The sequence below is a fragment of the Danio aesculapii genome, chromosome 12 (assembly GCF_903798145.1).
Source record: "Danio aesculapii chromosome 12, fDanAes4.1, whole genome shotgun sequence".
Taxonomy (NCBI): Eukaryota; Metazoa; Chordata; class Actinopteri; order Cypriniformes; family Danionidae; genus Danio; species Danio aesculapii.
The window spans coordinates 25,279,726-25,294,777 of NC_079446.1; the positions used below are offsets into that span (position 1 = coordinate 25,279,726).

At 35.1% G+C, this 15,052-nt stretch overlaps 1 protein-coding gene across 1 annotated transcript in view; it reads right to left on the reverse strand.

Moving 5' to 3' along the window:
* Window positions 1-4,318: 4,318 nt before the first annotated feature.
* rhbdf1b (rhomboid 5 homolog 1b (Drosophila)) overlaps window positions 4,319-15,052 on the reverse strand; it is an 80,256-nt gene continuing 69,522 nt past the window's right edge. The window contains exons 15-18 of the mRNA XM_056469820.1: window positions 11,275-11,350; window positions 8,764-8,864; window positions 8,472-8,625; window positions 4,319-5,080 (exon numbers count right to left, since the gene is read on the reverse strand). Coding sequence (XP_056325795.1) covers window positions 4,661-5,080; window positions 8,472-8,625; window positions 8,764-8,864; window positions 11,275-11,350 — 751 coding nt within the window. The 3' untranslated portion in view covers window positions 4,319-4,660. The remainder of the gene's footprint in view (window positions 5,081-8,471; window positions 8,626-8,763; window positions 8,865-11,274; window positions 11,351-15,052) is intronic.

Genomic DNA, 15,052 nt, shown 5'->3' on the forward strand with positions numbered 1-15,052 from the left:
TCTTTTATAATTGTGCTGACATGTGGTTGTGGGGATAAAATAAAGATGGTAAAATCGCTGTAATTACAAACATGCACAATTTTAAAAATGTTTTAAACTTGTTACACTCATTCTTGATCATATTTGATGTTTGATTGATGATCTACGGAGACATGTTAATACGTAGCTGTCAATCAAATCGGTGGGCGGGGAAACCGTACTCCTACGTCACGTTGTGGTGGGCCTCAAAATGGGATCCTATTTTAGCATCAGGAAATTTAAAATAAGAGACTTATTGTCTTCATATCACTCCAATATGTCTGGACACACTACACCTACACACAGTTCTGTCCAAACAGCTTTCAAAATATGATTTTCATCATAGGTGCCCTTTAAGAAAATGTAGTTGAAACCAGATTAACTCGTCAACGTAAGTTAAAGTAACATAAACAAACATTTGTTGTGATGACTTTATCATAAAATAAAAAAGTGCTTTATTATGTAATTTATATATTGTGTAATGAATTCATGAAATGCAATTTCATGATGATTTAATACATTCTGAAGCTCACCTCTTCCTCTGCTAGTCAAAAGTATATCTGTTTCTCTTAACAAAAGGACTGCATACTTTTTAAGCTGTAGTACAAGCAGATAAGTAAACTGAGACACAGCAGGAGACTTTCCTGCCAAAGTGGCAGTGTTTGTGAACAGCCACAGAAGAGCACTTGAGCGACCACTGCAGACCAGAGCCCAGCGCACACATTAATTAGCTAGCTTTTAATTACCATTTGGGCTAAACTAACACCGGGTTCGCGGTGTTGTGTTTGCTACATTAGGGAAACGGGGGATGGGAGACTTATAATTAGCATATAGCTTACAATAGAGGAGCCTTTTTTCTCCTGTGTTTTTCCAGAGGTGGAGGAGAGACGCTGGAGCGTGAAGACGGAGCTCTATTAATGCAGTGATGCGCTCTCCAGACTCCTGCAGATCCTTCAGAATGATGGCAGGAATCATCAACCTCCCCCACACACACTTACAGCACAAAGAGCTGCTCTCAGATCAGGCCAATCATCCTCTGTCACAGATGAGTATGCAAACACATGCAGCTGTCTGTGGACTCCGAGTTTGAACAGAGGTAATAGGGGAATGTTTGAAAGTATACTTCTGTTATACCCGAGAACAACAGTTCTGGTGTCACCTGTCCACCTTTCTCTGCATGTGACCACTGCGTTTCAAGTTATGGGTCACACTTTCTGTTTGGGGGATTTGATTGAAAAGAACTAAAACAGATTATGTCGAATAGTAAGCACACAATAGGTATGTTTCCATCAAAGCGTACAAATTATGCGCAAAACTGGAATATCGTATAAATTATTTGCAAATAAATCACCGTTTCCATACAATGAGTCAAAGAGAACAAAATGGTTACTTCCTGATAAACTGGTGCCAACTATCAAAAAGAAAAATGGAGTTTGCTGCAGTAGGAGAAGCCACTGTGGGCTTTTTCTTACATATTAAACTGTTTACGACTACTTGCGTTAAGAAGATGAAAACAAAATGCAATGGATGCGCGGTGGCTTTTGAAAGCATGAGACCGCTCTTTGGGAGTGAAGCCACTCAAACTAGTTCTGGAAGTAATAACACTGAATCACTTTGATGACAGACTTTGGCTTAGGGTTTTTAAAATGACTAAAACAACATTCTACAATGTAGTTGGTCCAATGGTTTGTCCATTAATGCTGTGCCATTGCACTCATTTTTGTTATAAACATGATTTCTTAAAATCACATGACTTTTTTGATGTGCATGCTGGAACTTATTCTGCAAATGTGTTTCCATTGTAGTTCCATCATAACTTTCCATAATAGGGTGGCTGGAAACATAACTAGTTACGAGTGGGAGGTACTAAAAATAACATTACACGTGGTATTTTAATGTGAGATTAGTATCTCAAACATAATGTGGTCAACGCTCTTTTGAGTTCACTGTTTTGTTCCTCCATCTTTTTTTTACAGTACAGTACAATACTGTAATTTTCAACATATGTCTGTATTGGGTTGACACGATGGCACAGTGGGTAGCACTGTCGCCTCACAGCAAGAAGGTTGCTGGATTGAGCCCCGGCTGGGTCAGTTGGTATTTCTGTGTGGAGTTTGCATGTTCTCCCCATCTTTGCGTGGGTTTCCTCTGGGTGCTCCAGTTCCCCACACAACCCAAAGACATGTGCAGTAGGTGAATTGGGTAAGCTAAATTGTCGGTAGTGTATATCCTGGTCCTCCAGATTGATGGTTGAGAGTTGAGCTAACAACTTAACTCATAAATACTAGATGTTACGAAACACCAATATGGTGCGGCTAAATATCATCTTTGATGTACTGTAAATGGCACTGGGAGTAAGTAAGTATGTCTGTTTTGCTGTGGAAAAAGTCATTTGTTTCTAATTAATTGACTTTATATTGGATTGGATAGTATTTTCAATCAATAATTAACTTACAGTACATTACTCCCATAATTCACAACAAGCATCCTGCATATCAACATCAGTACATACATTATGACTGTAAAACAATACAGTTATGGGACAATAGTTATGTCCTAAATTATGCTCTGTTCACACTTCGTCTACAGTATGACATTTATCAGGTTATTTTGTCATTCATTATTAGAGTGTAAAAGTAATTAAATCTTTGACTACATGAAGTGTCCAACATTCCACAATTTATTATTATTTAAGAATTTTTAATAGATGTATATCAACCATAATTTCAATATTTGGTATTACACCACAGTCCTTATGTTTTAATAAAAGTAAGATAAATGTGATTGCCTTTGCTACGCCTTTACCTAGAAGGTTAACATTGCTCATATGGAAGGAAAAATTCCCTCCAACCTTTAAGCAATGGCTTATGGAACTTCTACACCACCTGACCTTAGAGAAAATATGATGTACTGTAAGAAGATGTACTCATATGTTTTTTCACACTTGCAACCTGTTTTAGATGACATAAAGAAGATAGACCGTTTGGTTATTTTAGAAGAGTAGAACCTTTGTTATTTTCTACTATTTTTTTTCTTTCCTTTCCTTTCCTTTTATATGCAAGAGTAAAATATCCTTTTACTTAATAATGTTATTTATTTGTATTTTATTTTAATATTATTCATGTATTTTTATAGAACCTAAATGTATGTGTGCAACAGATTTTGTTTGTTGTCAAAAAAAAAGAAAGAAAAAGTGAAAAGCTATTTGTATTGCATGTATCATATCTAACATGTTCAATAAAACACCTTTAAGAAAAAAAATTAATGTATTTTTGTAGAACTAAATAATAAGAAATAATACTACAATTTAAAATAACTGTTTTTCAATTAAAAATATATATATATATATTATACGTTTCTATCTGATATTGTCAAAATTGAGCGGTTTAAATTCTGGAGCAACTAATTTACATTGTTATTTTTTCAGGTATAACCATATTCCACTATTAATATTAATATTTTTATATGTATTCCTGTTAAATTCTATTACTCAAATATTTAGTGTCTTATCATGCTAACAATTTTTGTGCTCTATTATTATTATTATTAATAATGTTGGAATTGGATAACACTTTTGAACAGTTAAATATATTCTTATTTAAAAAATAAAATAAATAAATGTACATACACACCAGTTATTTATTGAATAATTTGTGTTTGTCTTTCCTACATCTTTATAAAAAGATTTAATTATTTTGCTAAAACATTTCGTACCAAACCGATTTTAGTGCGCACCTGAGCATCTCTCAGTGCATTATGGCAGTGTTTCCCAACCCTGTTCCTGAAGGCACACCAACAGTACACATTTTCAACCTCTCCCTAATCAAACACACCTGAATCAACTTATCATAACATCAGAAGAGACTCCAACACCTGAAGTTAATGGGTCAGAAAAGGGAGACATCCAAAATATGTACTGTTGGTGTGCCTCCAGGAACAGGGTTGAAAAACACTGCATTATGGGATTGTTCTCCTCACAAAAGACACACGAAAACCCCTGTCTGCAGAAGAGAGGATAATTATGCTGCTTTTTATTTGGAACAGACATTTCACTGGGTTCTGTGCCTCAAAGCAATATTTGAAATTCAAATGACTATCATCTTTTAGTCATTCAACAACATAATACAGTATGTTTAAGTAGGTCCCTATACAAATAAAAATGGTGGCTACATAAGCAGCTCTATAAACTCATTGAATTTATAGTTATGTTTTTTTGAAGTGTTGCAAAGGTGTTTGTAGAGACAAAGCCTTTAGTTCAGTGAAAAAGTAGAAAAACAGCCAAGCATGACAGCAGACTTAGTGATTTTGCCACAATGTATTTTGTCTTTTTACATTTGAACAGGTAGCTAAAACGCTACCAAATTTTACCTTTGTAGTAGTAGCACTACATGCATTACAGGTTTGCTCCAAAAGTGCTCTGATATAACAGGACTCAGATATGGCAGTAGCTGGTAGGCAATGAAAAGGCACAATTGGCTATTCTTCCCTCCTGGGGCGGACTCTCTGAGCCGGAGAAATATTAAAAACAATAAAACTTTCCATATTAAACAACATTATATAAAAAGAGTGTACTTTATATAAGCTTAAGAGTCAAGAGTTGGCATCCAGATGCCTTCAAGTGCAGCCCTATTTCTGCAAGGCCTCAGTGGAGGTGAGCATTGAGGTCATATTTCTCACAAAACTTGTCCGTCAGCGGGATGCAGGTGAGAAACTCACACCACTCGCATTTAACTGGGTAAACATAGAAGAGTACCACAAAGCTGGAGAAAATGCCCACAAAAAGGGTAAGTGCCACGAGGATCTGAAGACGTTTGCGGTACATGTCCATGCGGCCGAAGCTGATGTAGGGCAGGAAGGCGAAGGACAGGAAGAAGCCCGAGACGAAGCCACAGATGTGAGCGAAATTATCTATCCAGGGCAGCAGGCCAAAGGCAAAAAGGAACAGCACTACACATGAGAGCTTGGTGAAGGCCCTCCATGGCCGGGCCAAGATCTGCCAGCTCTGGAACAGCTCCACGAACAGACAGGCCAAGATGCCAAACTGAGAGCCAGCCGGACCCACCTGGCATTAGAAGCAGAGGGATGTTTTATGGCTTGACAGAGACATTTTTGCACTCAACCAACTCAAATAAACTGCACTATTCTAAGATGATTCTTTGGATTTACAATTTTTTTTAAGTTAAATGGTTGTAAGCAGTTTAATTAGGCAGAATTTAAACAAACAAATTAAGTTGAACATAACTAAATTTAATTTGTTAGTTCAAATTTAACCCATATAAATTGTTTGCAACAATTTTGCAGACATTTTTTTTTTTTCAGCGTGGCAGATTGGAACTAGGTGGTTAGTCAAATATGTCTGCATGTCAATTTAAAATTACTTTTACTTATTACACTTAAAAATATATTTATTTTTAATATAACTGATTAATTTATTAGTGAGACAGTTTGATGTGCCATATGCATTAGATGTTCAGGCATTGCTGTGAAGTTTGAGGCTAATCTGAACGTCGTTCCAGTAACTCAACTGACAACATAGATTATAATGGGTATCATCGATACAGATTATGTGTATATCATACACTTGCACACTTATAAATTGAATCATTTTAACAGCAGAGAAGCAAGTAAAAGATGATAAATATAGATATAACAAAAATAAAAGCATTTTAAAGTTAGAAAATGTGCCTGAATAAACAACTCAACAAACAACTCAGTATAAATAGTTAGTTATGCATTAATCTGCCAGTATCTGCAACACATAATCTGTCTTGTACAATACTGATGTCATATTAATTCTTATTATTTCTTAATGTGGGATTGTAGTTGTTTAGATTTCAAATATGCAGTTTATTTATAAAGATGTCTATAACATATATTATATATTTGAACATTTTTTTTTGCACCATGCACCAGGAAAACAGCGACAGTTCATCACTCATGACACCTACAGAGCCTTACCTTGGACACTTCTTTTGGAATTGACCACTGAGTGTGATGCATGTCTCTATAGTGGTTAAATACAACCTATAATTCAATTTAGGTATATCTATCAGTCAGTCTGTAATCCTACGAACCTATTATTTAATCCAGAGCAAACAGTATGACTGATAGCAGAGATGTTTATATATTGTAATTTTAATTCTGTCTCTTGCTTCGAACTTGTGCCTTTTATATTTCTTTAACCCTTTCACATGTAAATTTTAACCCTGCATGGGTTCATTCATTCAATCATTCATTTTGATTCAGCTAAGTCCCTTATTTATCAGGGTTCGCCACAGTGGAATGAACCACCAACTATTCTGGCATATATTTTACGTAGTGGATCCCCCTCCAGTCATAACCCATTACTGAGAAACATCCATACACTCTTATTCACACACTCTCATACACTACGGTCAATTTAGTTTATTCAATTCACCTATAGCGCATGTCTGGTCTGTGGGGGAAACATCCAGAGAAAACTCATGCCAATATGGGGGAGCACATGCAAACTCCACACAGAAATGCCAACTGGCCCAGCCAGGACTCGAACCTTAACTCCAGTTATGTAAAAAGTGTCATTTTAAACTTTCCATGGTGACGCATCAAGTCTATCATGCAACACACTGCAACCCAGATTATTTATTCATGCATATGATTTATGACATGATTTATAAATATTTATTTTTGTTACTTTTTCACTTTTTCACATTGACAAACATCCTAAGATCATTGTAAAATAGCTGAAGTTTCAATTCTCAAATTTATGTAAGAACATGAATTCTGCTTTAAATATCTGAAACCTTAAATCAATGTTATTTAGTAAATCACAAGCACATGTTTCTCAGGCTCAGCGCAAGCAGATTTAAATTTAGCAGATGATTGCATGACACACTGAATGTTCTGATCAAACCGATCTAATCTCATGCTCCTGAAACCAGCAAGACCGATCACACCAGTATGACTGTACACTTCAAAGAGTTAGGGCTCTATTTTAGTGATCTAGGCGCAAAGCCTAAAGCACATGACACAAATGCATTATGGGCGTATACAAATCCACTTTTGATATTCTAAAGATGGAAAAATATGCTCTGCACCCCGGTGCATGGTCTAACTGGGTTGTGCTTATTTTCTTAATGAGTTAAGAATACCTAAACGCTTCACTACCAAGAAAAGAGTTAAACAGACAATTTGCAATTTGAGGATAAAGAACGAGCCTCCTGCATTCGGCCTCTTCACTTTCTCTTTCTCTTTACTTTTACTCCTTTACTTTTGTGGATAAGGAAACGGTTTTGTACGCACACCACTGAAGACATCCATTAGTCGACATATTTAATTTAGTTTGTTAAGCGCAAAGATTTGTTTCAAAACTTTTTCTACATTCAGTGCTAATTTGCAGCAAACAAATAAATGAACAATAATAGCGAAGTGTGGTAAAAAAACTGAGTTATATCCAAGCACAAGTCTTATTTCTATGCGCCATATAGTGACACATACGTCTCCAAAACAGACAAATCTAAACTTGTTTTTAGTAAAACAAATATAAATATGCATATAATAAATAATACTCCTAATAATAATAACATTATACACATGCAAATTGTCATGAATAAACTGAAAAAAGCCCTCAGAGAAAAGGCAGGGAGGCAGTGGTTTTTATATTTATGTGAAAAATAATAATTTAGTAACATTTTAATCCTTTAATTTTTTCATATGTAAATATATTTGTGTATTTCTGTATATCCTGTGTGTTTTAAGCAATGTGTAAGTATTAGGGCTTACATAGGTGCATAGCTTTTAGCTGGTCAATGGCACAGTATTTCAGTTCTTCAAAATAGCAACGCGCCAACAATGTGCCTTAACACACCTCTATTCTAGACCAGTACGCCCATGAGTCCACAAAGTGGCACAAATAGATTTGCCAATTAAACAACATGGTGCAAAACGTGAAAATTAGGGTTGTGCTGGTTTCAAAATAGCAACAAATCATGCCAAACATGTCTAGCGCCTTTTTGCTCCAGGTGTATGATTGGGCTCTTAATAATAGCAGGTGCCATTTATTAAATATTATTGTTAAATCATTGTATTCTTTAATCATTGTGTTTAATAAAAGAATTCTGCATTGTAAAACAGTGTTTATGTGTGTTAGTGTTGATTTTAGTGTAGAGTTTTTTTATATTATGCAAATACAATTCAAAATGCTTTGTAACAGAACTTTTGCTCAGTTTAATCCATTTGTGCTATTTTTTCTTTATATATATATATATATATATATATATATATATATATATATATATATATATATATATATATATATATATATAAACTAATCTTTTCAGTGCCAATACCCTACAGACCAATGAAAGGCTGAACTGAACTTTTAAGATTTGAGGGTCCAAATTAGTCAAATAATCTCATTACTGAACAAAGAAACTCTATGATCCCTGATTCAGACTCATTAGGTCTTCCTGTACCTCTGCTCTGTACGGTAAGAAGATGGCACTGGCGAGGTTGCCTGTAATCCCACTGAGGATATAGATGATAGAGATTCTCAGCCAGCCAGCCAGCTTCTCCAAATCCCTTAGAATGGTCATCTGGAAGCACACAGACACCAGGCAGTGCAGGATCCTGCAGAGAAACAGAGACTTTCTCTATCAATCAAACACGGCTTTACCTTTGTCAGGACAGTAATCTGACACTGCATTTCTTTTATTGGGAAATTCACAATAGGCCCCCCTGTGACGGATCACGCTTCCTCCTACTCACCCGGCGTGAAGGAACAGAGACAGCCAGAGCCGATAGAACTGGTCTGGGATCTCCGGGTTCAGAAAAGGCAGGAGGCCACACACATCATCCATGCAATGAACCTGAAAACAGATCATCAGTTTTATCCGTAATTACACAAATTGTAATTTCTGTCTGTACACTGTTATTACAGCTACTGGGACAAATGTAGATCTTTACACCCCCTGCTGGTGATTTGCACAATTGCACATTGTAGTGACATTCATTATAAACCAGCACAAATTGGAATAAAAATAAGAGATCACCTTAAATAATCAGTTACTCAAGATTTACAAGTGATGGTTATGTGTTTGAGTTTTCATTTTGTAAACTACTGATGACAATTCTTCTAATTTCTAATAAAATATGTCATTTTGTAACAATGTGCCATGCTGTCAGTCTTGTTTTTATTAATTGTTAAACAACACAACCCCAATATTTAAACTTAAATACAATTTAATAACCATGATTAACCATGATTTTGAAAGAAATAATTGTTATTTTGACCAACTGTTCAAAGCTTAAACTGCTTCACAAATGTTGTCAGTTATTTATGGAACCTCACAAATATTTACATTTTACAAACCCATAGCCAAACCCATACCACACCTACATTTCCACAGCTGTGTATGTGTGTATGTATTTGTTTATGTGATTTATGAGGACAAATTTGTATATGACATGGCTAAGACGTTTGTATATGACAAGCAGTGTTGGGGAAATTTACTTTATAAAGTGGTGCATTACAATATTGAGTTACTCCCCAAAAAGTAACTAGTTGCATTACTTGGTTACTTTTTAAGATTTTATTGTTTAGTTACTGTCAGAACTTGCAGGAGTTTTTTTTTTTCCTTCCTTTTGGTTTTAATAGAGGAGCTTTGCAATTAACAACACACTGTAAAACCTTCATTTACCTTTAAAAAAACACTTTCACATAAAAAAATTATGTAGGATAATATTCTCTTCTGAGAAATTCCTGAGCCCAGAGCTCTACATGCAGTACATATTAATGAAAGTTTAAAGCAATGCATTTGCTACTTTTGTACTTTTTGTCTTATTAAAAAGTATATCACAGGCCATACAGATAATCCTCTTTTTCTTTTCTTCCAAGTGTTCAAAATAATGAGAATATTTCCATCGCAAAAATGAAAGGTTTCTGTCTGTTTCTGCATTCACTCATTGTATGGGGAATTTAATGTAACTGCTTTCATTTTAATTCAGCAATTTATTTTTTTAAAAGTGAATAAACTAAACTAAAAAGTAACTCGCATTACATTTTTTAAAGTAATGCATTACTTTACTTGTTGCTTGGAAAAGTAATATTATTCGCATTACTTGTAATGCATTACCCCCAACACTGATGACAAGGCAGTTTATATGTCAATGCGGTTTATGATGACCGTACTAAAATTTATATAAATTAATAAAAATTAATGTAAAGAAATAATTATAATTGACATGTCATCAATGGGATTCGAACCCAAGTCAAAAGGTTCAGCGCAGGTATCAACCGATCTAACTGAGCTAACCGGATCTTCATGGTGAAGTCGGTTTGGATATCTTTATCAGTCAACATGTCGTGCTTTGATTGTTTCCATGTACTTACGTTTACATGTTTCTACATACTCTCACGCTGATGTTTTCTCAGAATAGCTCTAAATGACAAAACAATGTTTTATCGCAGTTGATAAAACCATGATTTTTATAATTGTAGACGTGTTAACCTGTGTCTACAAAGTCACATACGAGCTGATACTTTCCGGTGTGTGGTACATTCCACGTCACTTCCGGTGTGTGGGACATTCCCTTTCCGTAAGGAATCTGTAATTGTAAATTTGTTTCGGGACTTTTAAAAGTGTTTTGCGTTTTGTTAATTTATTTCTAAAATGTAAATTTGTTTCGTACTTGGTAAAATTGTTTTTCTTATGTAATTGTGTCTTATGAGAGGTAAAAATGTTTTTCAAAATGTATATTTGTCTCGAGCTTTGTAAAAGTGTTTCACACTTTGTAATATTGTTTTGCACTTCCCGGCCACCGTACTTGCCTGCAATGAACCACCAACTTATCCAGCATATGTTTTACACAGCGGATGCCCTTCCAGCCGCATCCCAGTACTGGGAAACACCTATACACTCTCACATTCACACTCATAGAGTATGGCCAATATTCAATTCAGCTATAGTGCATTTCTTTGGACTGTGGGAGAAACCGGAGCACCCAGAGAAAACCCACAGTAACACGGGGAGAGCATGCAAACTCCACACAGAAATGCCAACAGACATTCTTGCTATGAGGCGACAGTGCTGAGCCACCGTGTCGCCATATAGCAATATAATAAACGTTCTTTTACAGTACAAAATAGATTATGCCTGTGGAGAGTCCTTGTAAACCACATATACAAGTGTGTGTGTGTGTGTGTGTGTGCGTGCGTGCGTGTGTGTGTGTGCTTACATACAAAATGTTTTACCTCAAGAGGAAGAAATGCTTACTGACCTGTGAACAGAGCGTGGCCTCCTCATGGAAGTATCCCTTCATGAAGTTACAATACTCTCTCGATGTAATCTCACACCTGTGCAAATCACACTTCAATTAAAATGATTTATATACAATTAAAGCAAATCAAGTTTTTTGAAGACAAAAAACTAAACACAGAGTACAGTACATACATACACAAGTGAATAATTTAGCACCTTTTGTAAGAGAATTTACGTTAATTTTACAGACTTCTAAGCCCTCTACATGTACAACATTATTAAAATATAAAATTCAGCAAATAATTGCTCACATTGTTTTGTTGTGTTATAAAACTGAAATAAAATTGAAATGAAAAACTGTTTTTTTTTAAAGATTTGTTACTTGGACTAAATTAACTTACTATTGAACTTTTACTGTTTATTATTTGTACACACACACACACACACACACACACACACACACACACGCACGCACGCACACGCGCGCGCACACACACACACACACACACACACACACACACACACACACACATGCACACGCACACACGCACACACACACACACACACACACACTGACTATCAATAATGATGCATCAAGAGTACATGATGCATTCATTTTACTATATTTCAAAATAATTTACTAGCCAGGACAAGAAGTCACTGTAGGTTCAAATGATTATACGTGTGAGTTATGAAAATATGAGTTAAAATGTTGAAATGTCAGTATGAAATGATGCTTGAAATTAGGCTTTTTAAAATCTTCATCAATCATCACTCTATTTCCCTCATAAACCATAAAATAAAGCATTTAAATGAAATCTTTGTGAATGTTCAGGAAGCATGTTAATATTCTGTTACATAAAATCTTACTCCTTTACATTACAAAATTTCTAAATATCATCATCAACTACTCAACTTTCATATTGTTACTTAGTTCGGGATACTGTAGCTGCAAATCCATCAGTTATTACATTTACATGAACATCAGTAATCGAATTATTTGCCTTGATCTGAATAAGACAATAATATAATTAAGGGGTTTAGTTGAGTTGCTTTTTAAACAATCTTTTCATGATCCTTTTTTACATGTTATAGCACATAGTTCAAGAGTTCACACTTAGATATTGTTTGACAACTGTTAGCAGGTCTGTCCCGGAAGAGAACCCTGAGCTCAGAGATAGGTGAGCCCAGGGCTCCCGCCTGGTCCATAGAGCATATGAGGGGAGTACGAGATCAGGTGGTTCTCAAGAGCTCCCCGTGGTAAAGGAAGAAAGGAGGAGAAGGGGTGGATGGGGGGTTTCTTCGGAAAACAAAGATAAGAGAGTAGTTCTAGCTAGGCTACTTATAGTGAGTTGGGGTTAATCTGATTGGCTAACTAGTGAATGTAGATGAGTGGCCAGCTGCAGTCAACCATATCACGTGCTCCTCTCGAAATTAGTTTGTAAAACTTCACTTCGATTAATGTCATTGCGTCACAACACTATCCACATTTCCTGTGCGTTTTATTTTTAATTTGTCGACTTTAACTGCAGTTTGGCACTTTTACTTTCATTCAGGAACATTTCATGCATGCCCGGAGTGACAAATGAGATATTGGATGCGAGTGTGAACTGCTGGAGGAGTGTTGTTGTAATGATATGTGCAAAAAAACCCTCCGCATTTCGCGATGCAGGTGTCTGTGATCCCTCACTGACTCGGTAGCTGCAGAGAATAGTGTCAAACAGCCGTGTTTGTATGGACTACCCAGTCACAAAATGCAGCGAAAATCCTACACGCGGGTAATAGTTTGATTGCGTTGTTTACATGTCTGTGCTGCACTTTAATAATGTGACTAAAATCAGCATACTCCACATGTCTTAATTCGATTTCTGTTTAGTGCGAATATAACTTTAGTCAGATTAAGGTCATCAAAAAAACCCTGTTTACATCTTAGACTTTTAATCAGAATATTGTCTTAATCATATTAAAATCTGATTATTGGTGTCCATGTAAACGTACTCATTATGAGCCATAAATGCCTGATTTATGCAACGTGATGCTCAAAAAAACACATATGAAAGCTTGTTTTTAATTGTCTAGAGGTTCAACTTTTTAAAAATAATAACATCTGATAATTACTTCAAGCTGTACAGGTTTGATATCAATTTGTGTTTAGTGGAACATGATTTTAGGAGTTGTGCCAGTGGATTGTGGCATATGTCACTAGAAGCTGTGGCATTTACTAGCGGATTGTGTCAGGTGCCACAGAAAATTGCAAAATATGTTGGAGTGTGTTGTGGCACCGTTAAAAGTGACTGACAAACTAAATGAGGGGTCGACATGTGCATAATGATGTTTTTGGGTGTTTAGCTCAATTTGGTTTAAATGTGTTATTTTGAGTAATGCTTCATAAAACCATTAAGAGATTAGTAAGATACTTTTCTACTCAGAGTTTTTGCATTTTGTTTGCTAAACTGAAATAAAAAAAACAACTAGTAAGTTTGTGGCACACCAGATTTAAGTGACATGTGACACTGAAAACTGTCAAACACCGCTCAAAACAAACAACTAATTATTGGACAACACAAATATAATAACATTAACACTGCAGCATGTATCTGCAAACATGTATTTGTGCATGATGCTGTTTGTGCGCAGGTAAGTTCTGGTATAAATCAAACACTAGCCTATACAAGAAAAAGGGGGAAAAGTTGATTGATTATTGCATATATATTATTTGTATTTTAGTGTTTTTATATTTTGTATTTTATTTTGTAATCCTTTACATTATATAAACTGTAATAACAATATATTTGCAATTTAAAGAATGTAAAGTAAATCAGTTTTTTACAAAGATTAATAGTTGTAAATGCTCCCCCATGTCCCGAATTGTGCAGTAAAATCACATTGCTGTCCTGCAGCAGAACAATGACCAGGTTCACCCCTCACTTCTCTTAATGTTTATTGTTACCATATGACCTCTTTCAGTACCTGCTGGCATATTGTTCTCATTCAAAATTAGGAAAGAATTTTTTGTTGTTGCAAAAACTACCTTTCAAAAGTTTAAGCTCAGTAGATTTTTCATTTTATAAAATGCACACATTTATTTGTCTGGAATGCTTGATCAAAACACAGAAAAGGCTGAAATAAACAAAAAATGAAACTGATTATTTCATACGCTATGCTATATTTAAGCAAAAAATCTGTAAACTCCAGACAAAAATAAAATAAAAATGTTGGCAACAGGAGAGTATTCAAACTTCAAACACATTTACAATATAATATAACTATACACTCATATTTCAAATAAGTGCTGTTCCTCTGATCTTTCTATTCATCAACAAATCTCAAATCACTTTTTTTAACAAAAATATTAAGCAGCACAACCATTTTTAATATATCTTTGCTAATTTCAGAGTTAACACTTTACTAAAAGGTTCCATTAGTTCATATTAGTTAATGTATTTAATAATGTACTAGGGCTGCACAATATATTGTTTCAGCATCAATATGACAATGTGCCCGTCCGCAATAGTCACATCGCAGTATCTGCAATGTCAAGTTGGGATTTTACACAGTTGAAATCATACGTTCACTGCTAAATTTTACTGAATTTAATCAACATTAATTTGTTTTTAAGGTCTGTGAGCATTTCAAACCAGTTTAATACACTCAGGCAATATATTATAATGCTTTTAACTTTAAGAAAGATTAACTGTATTTATATGATGTAGACTATGCAGTGATATTTTACATTTGCTTATTGTTATTTTGCCTGGTAGATTCTTAGAAAACCATAAAATTCTGTGCGTTACATT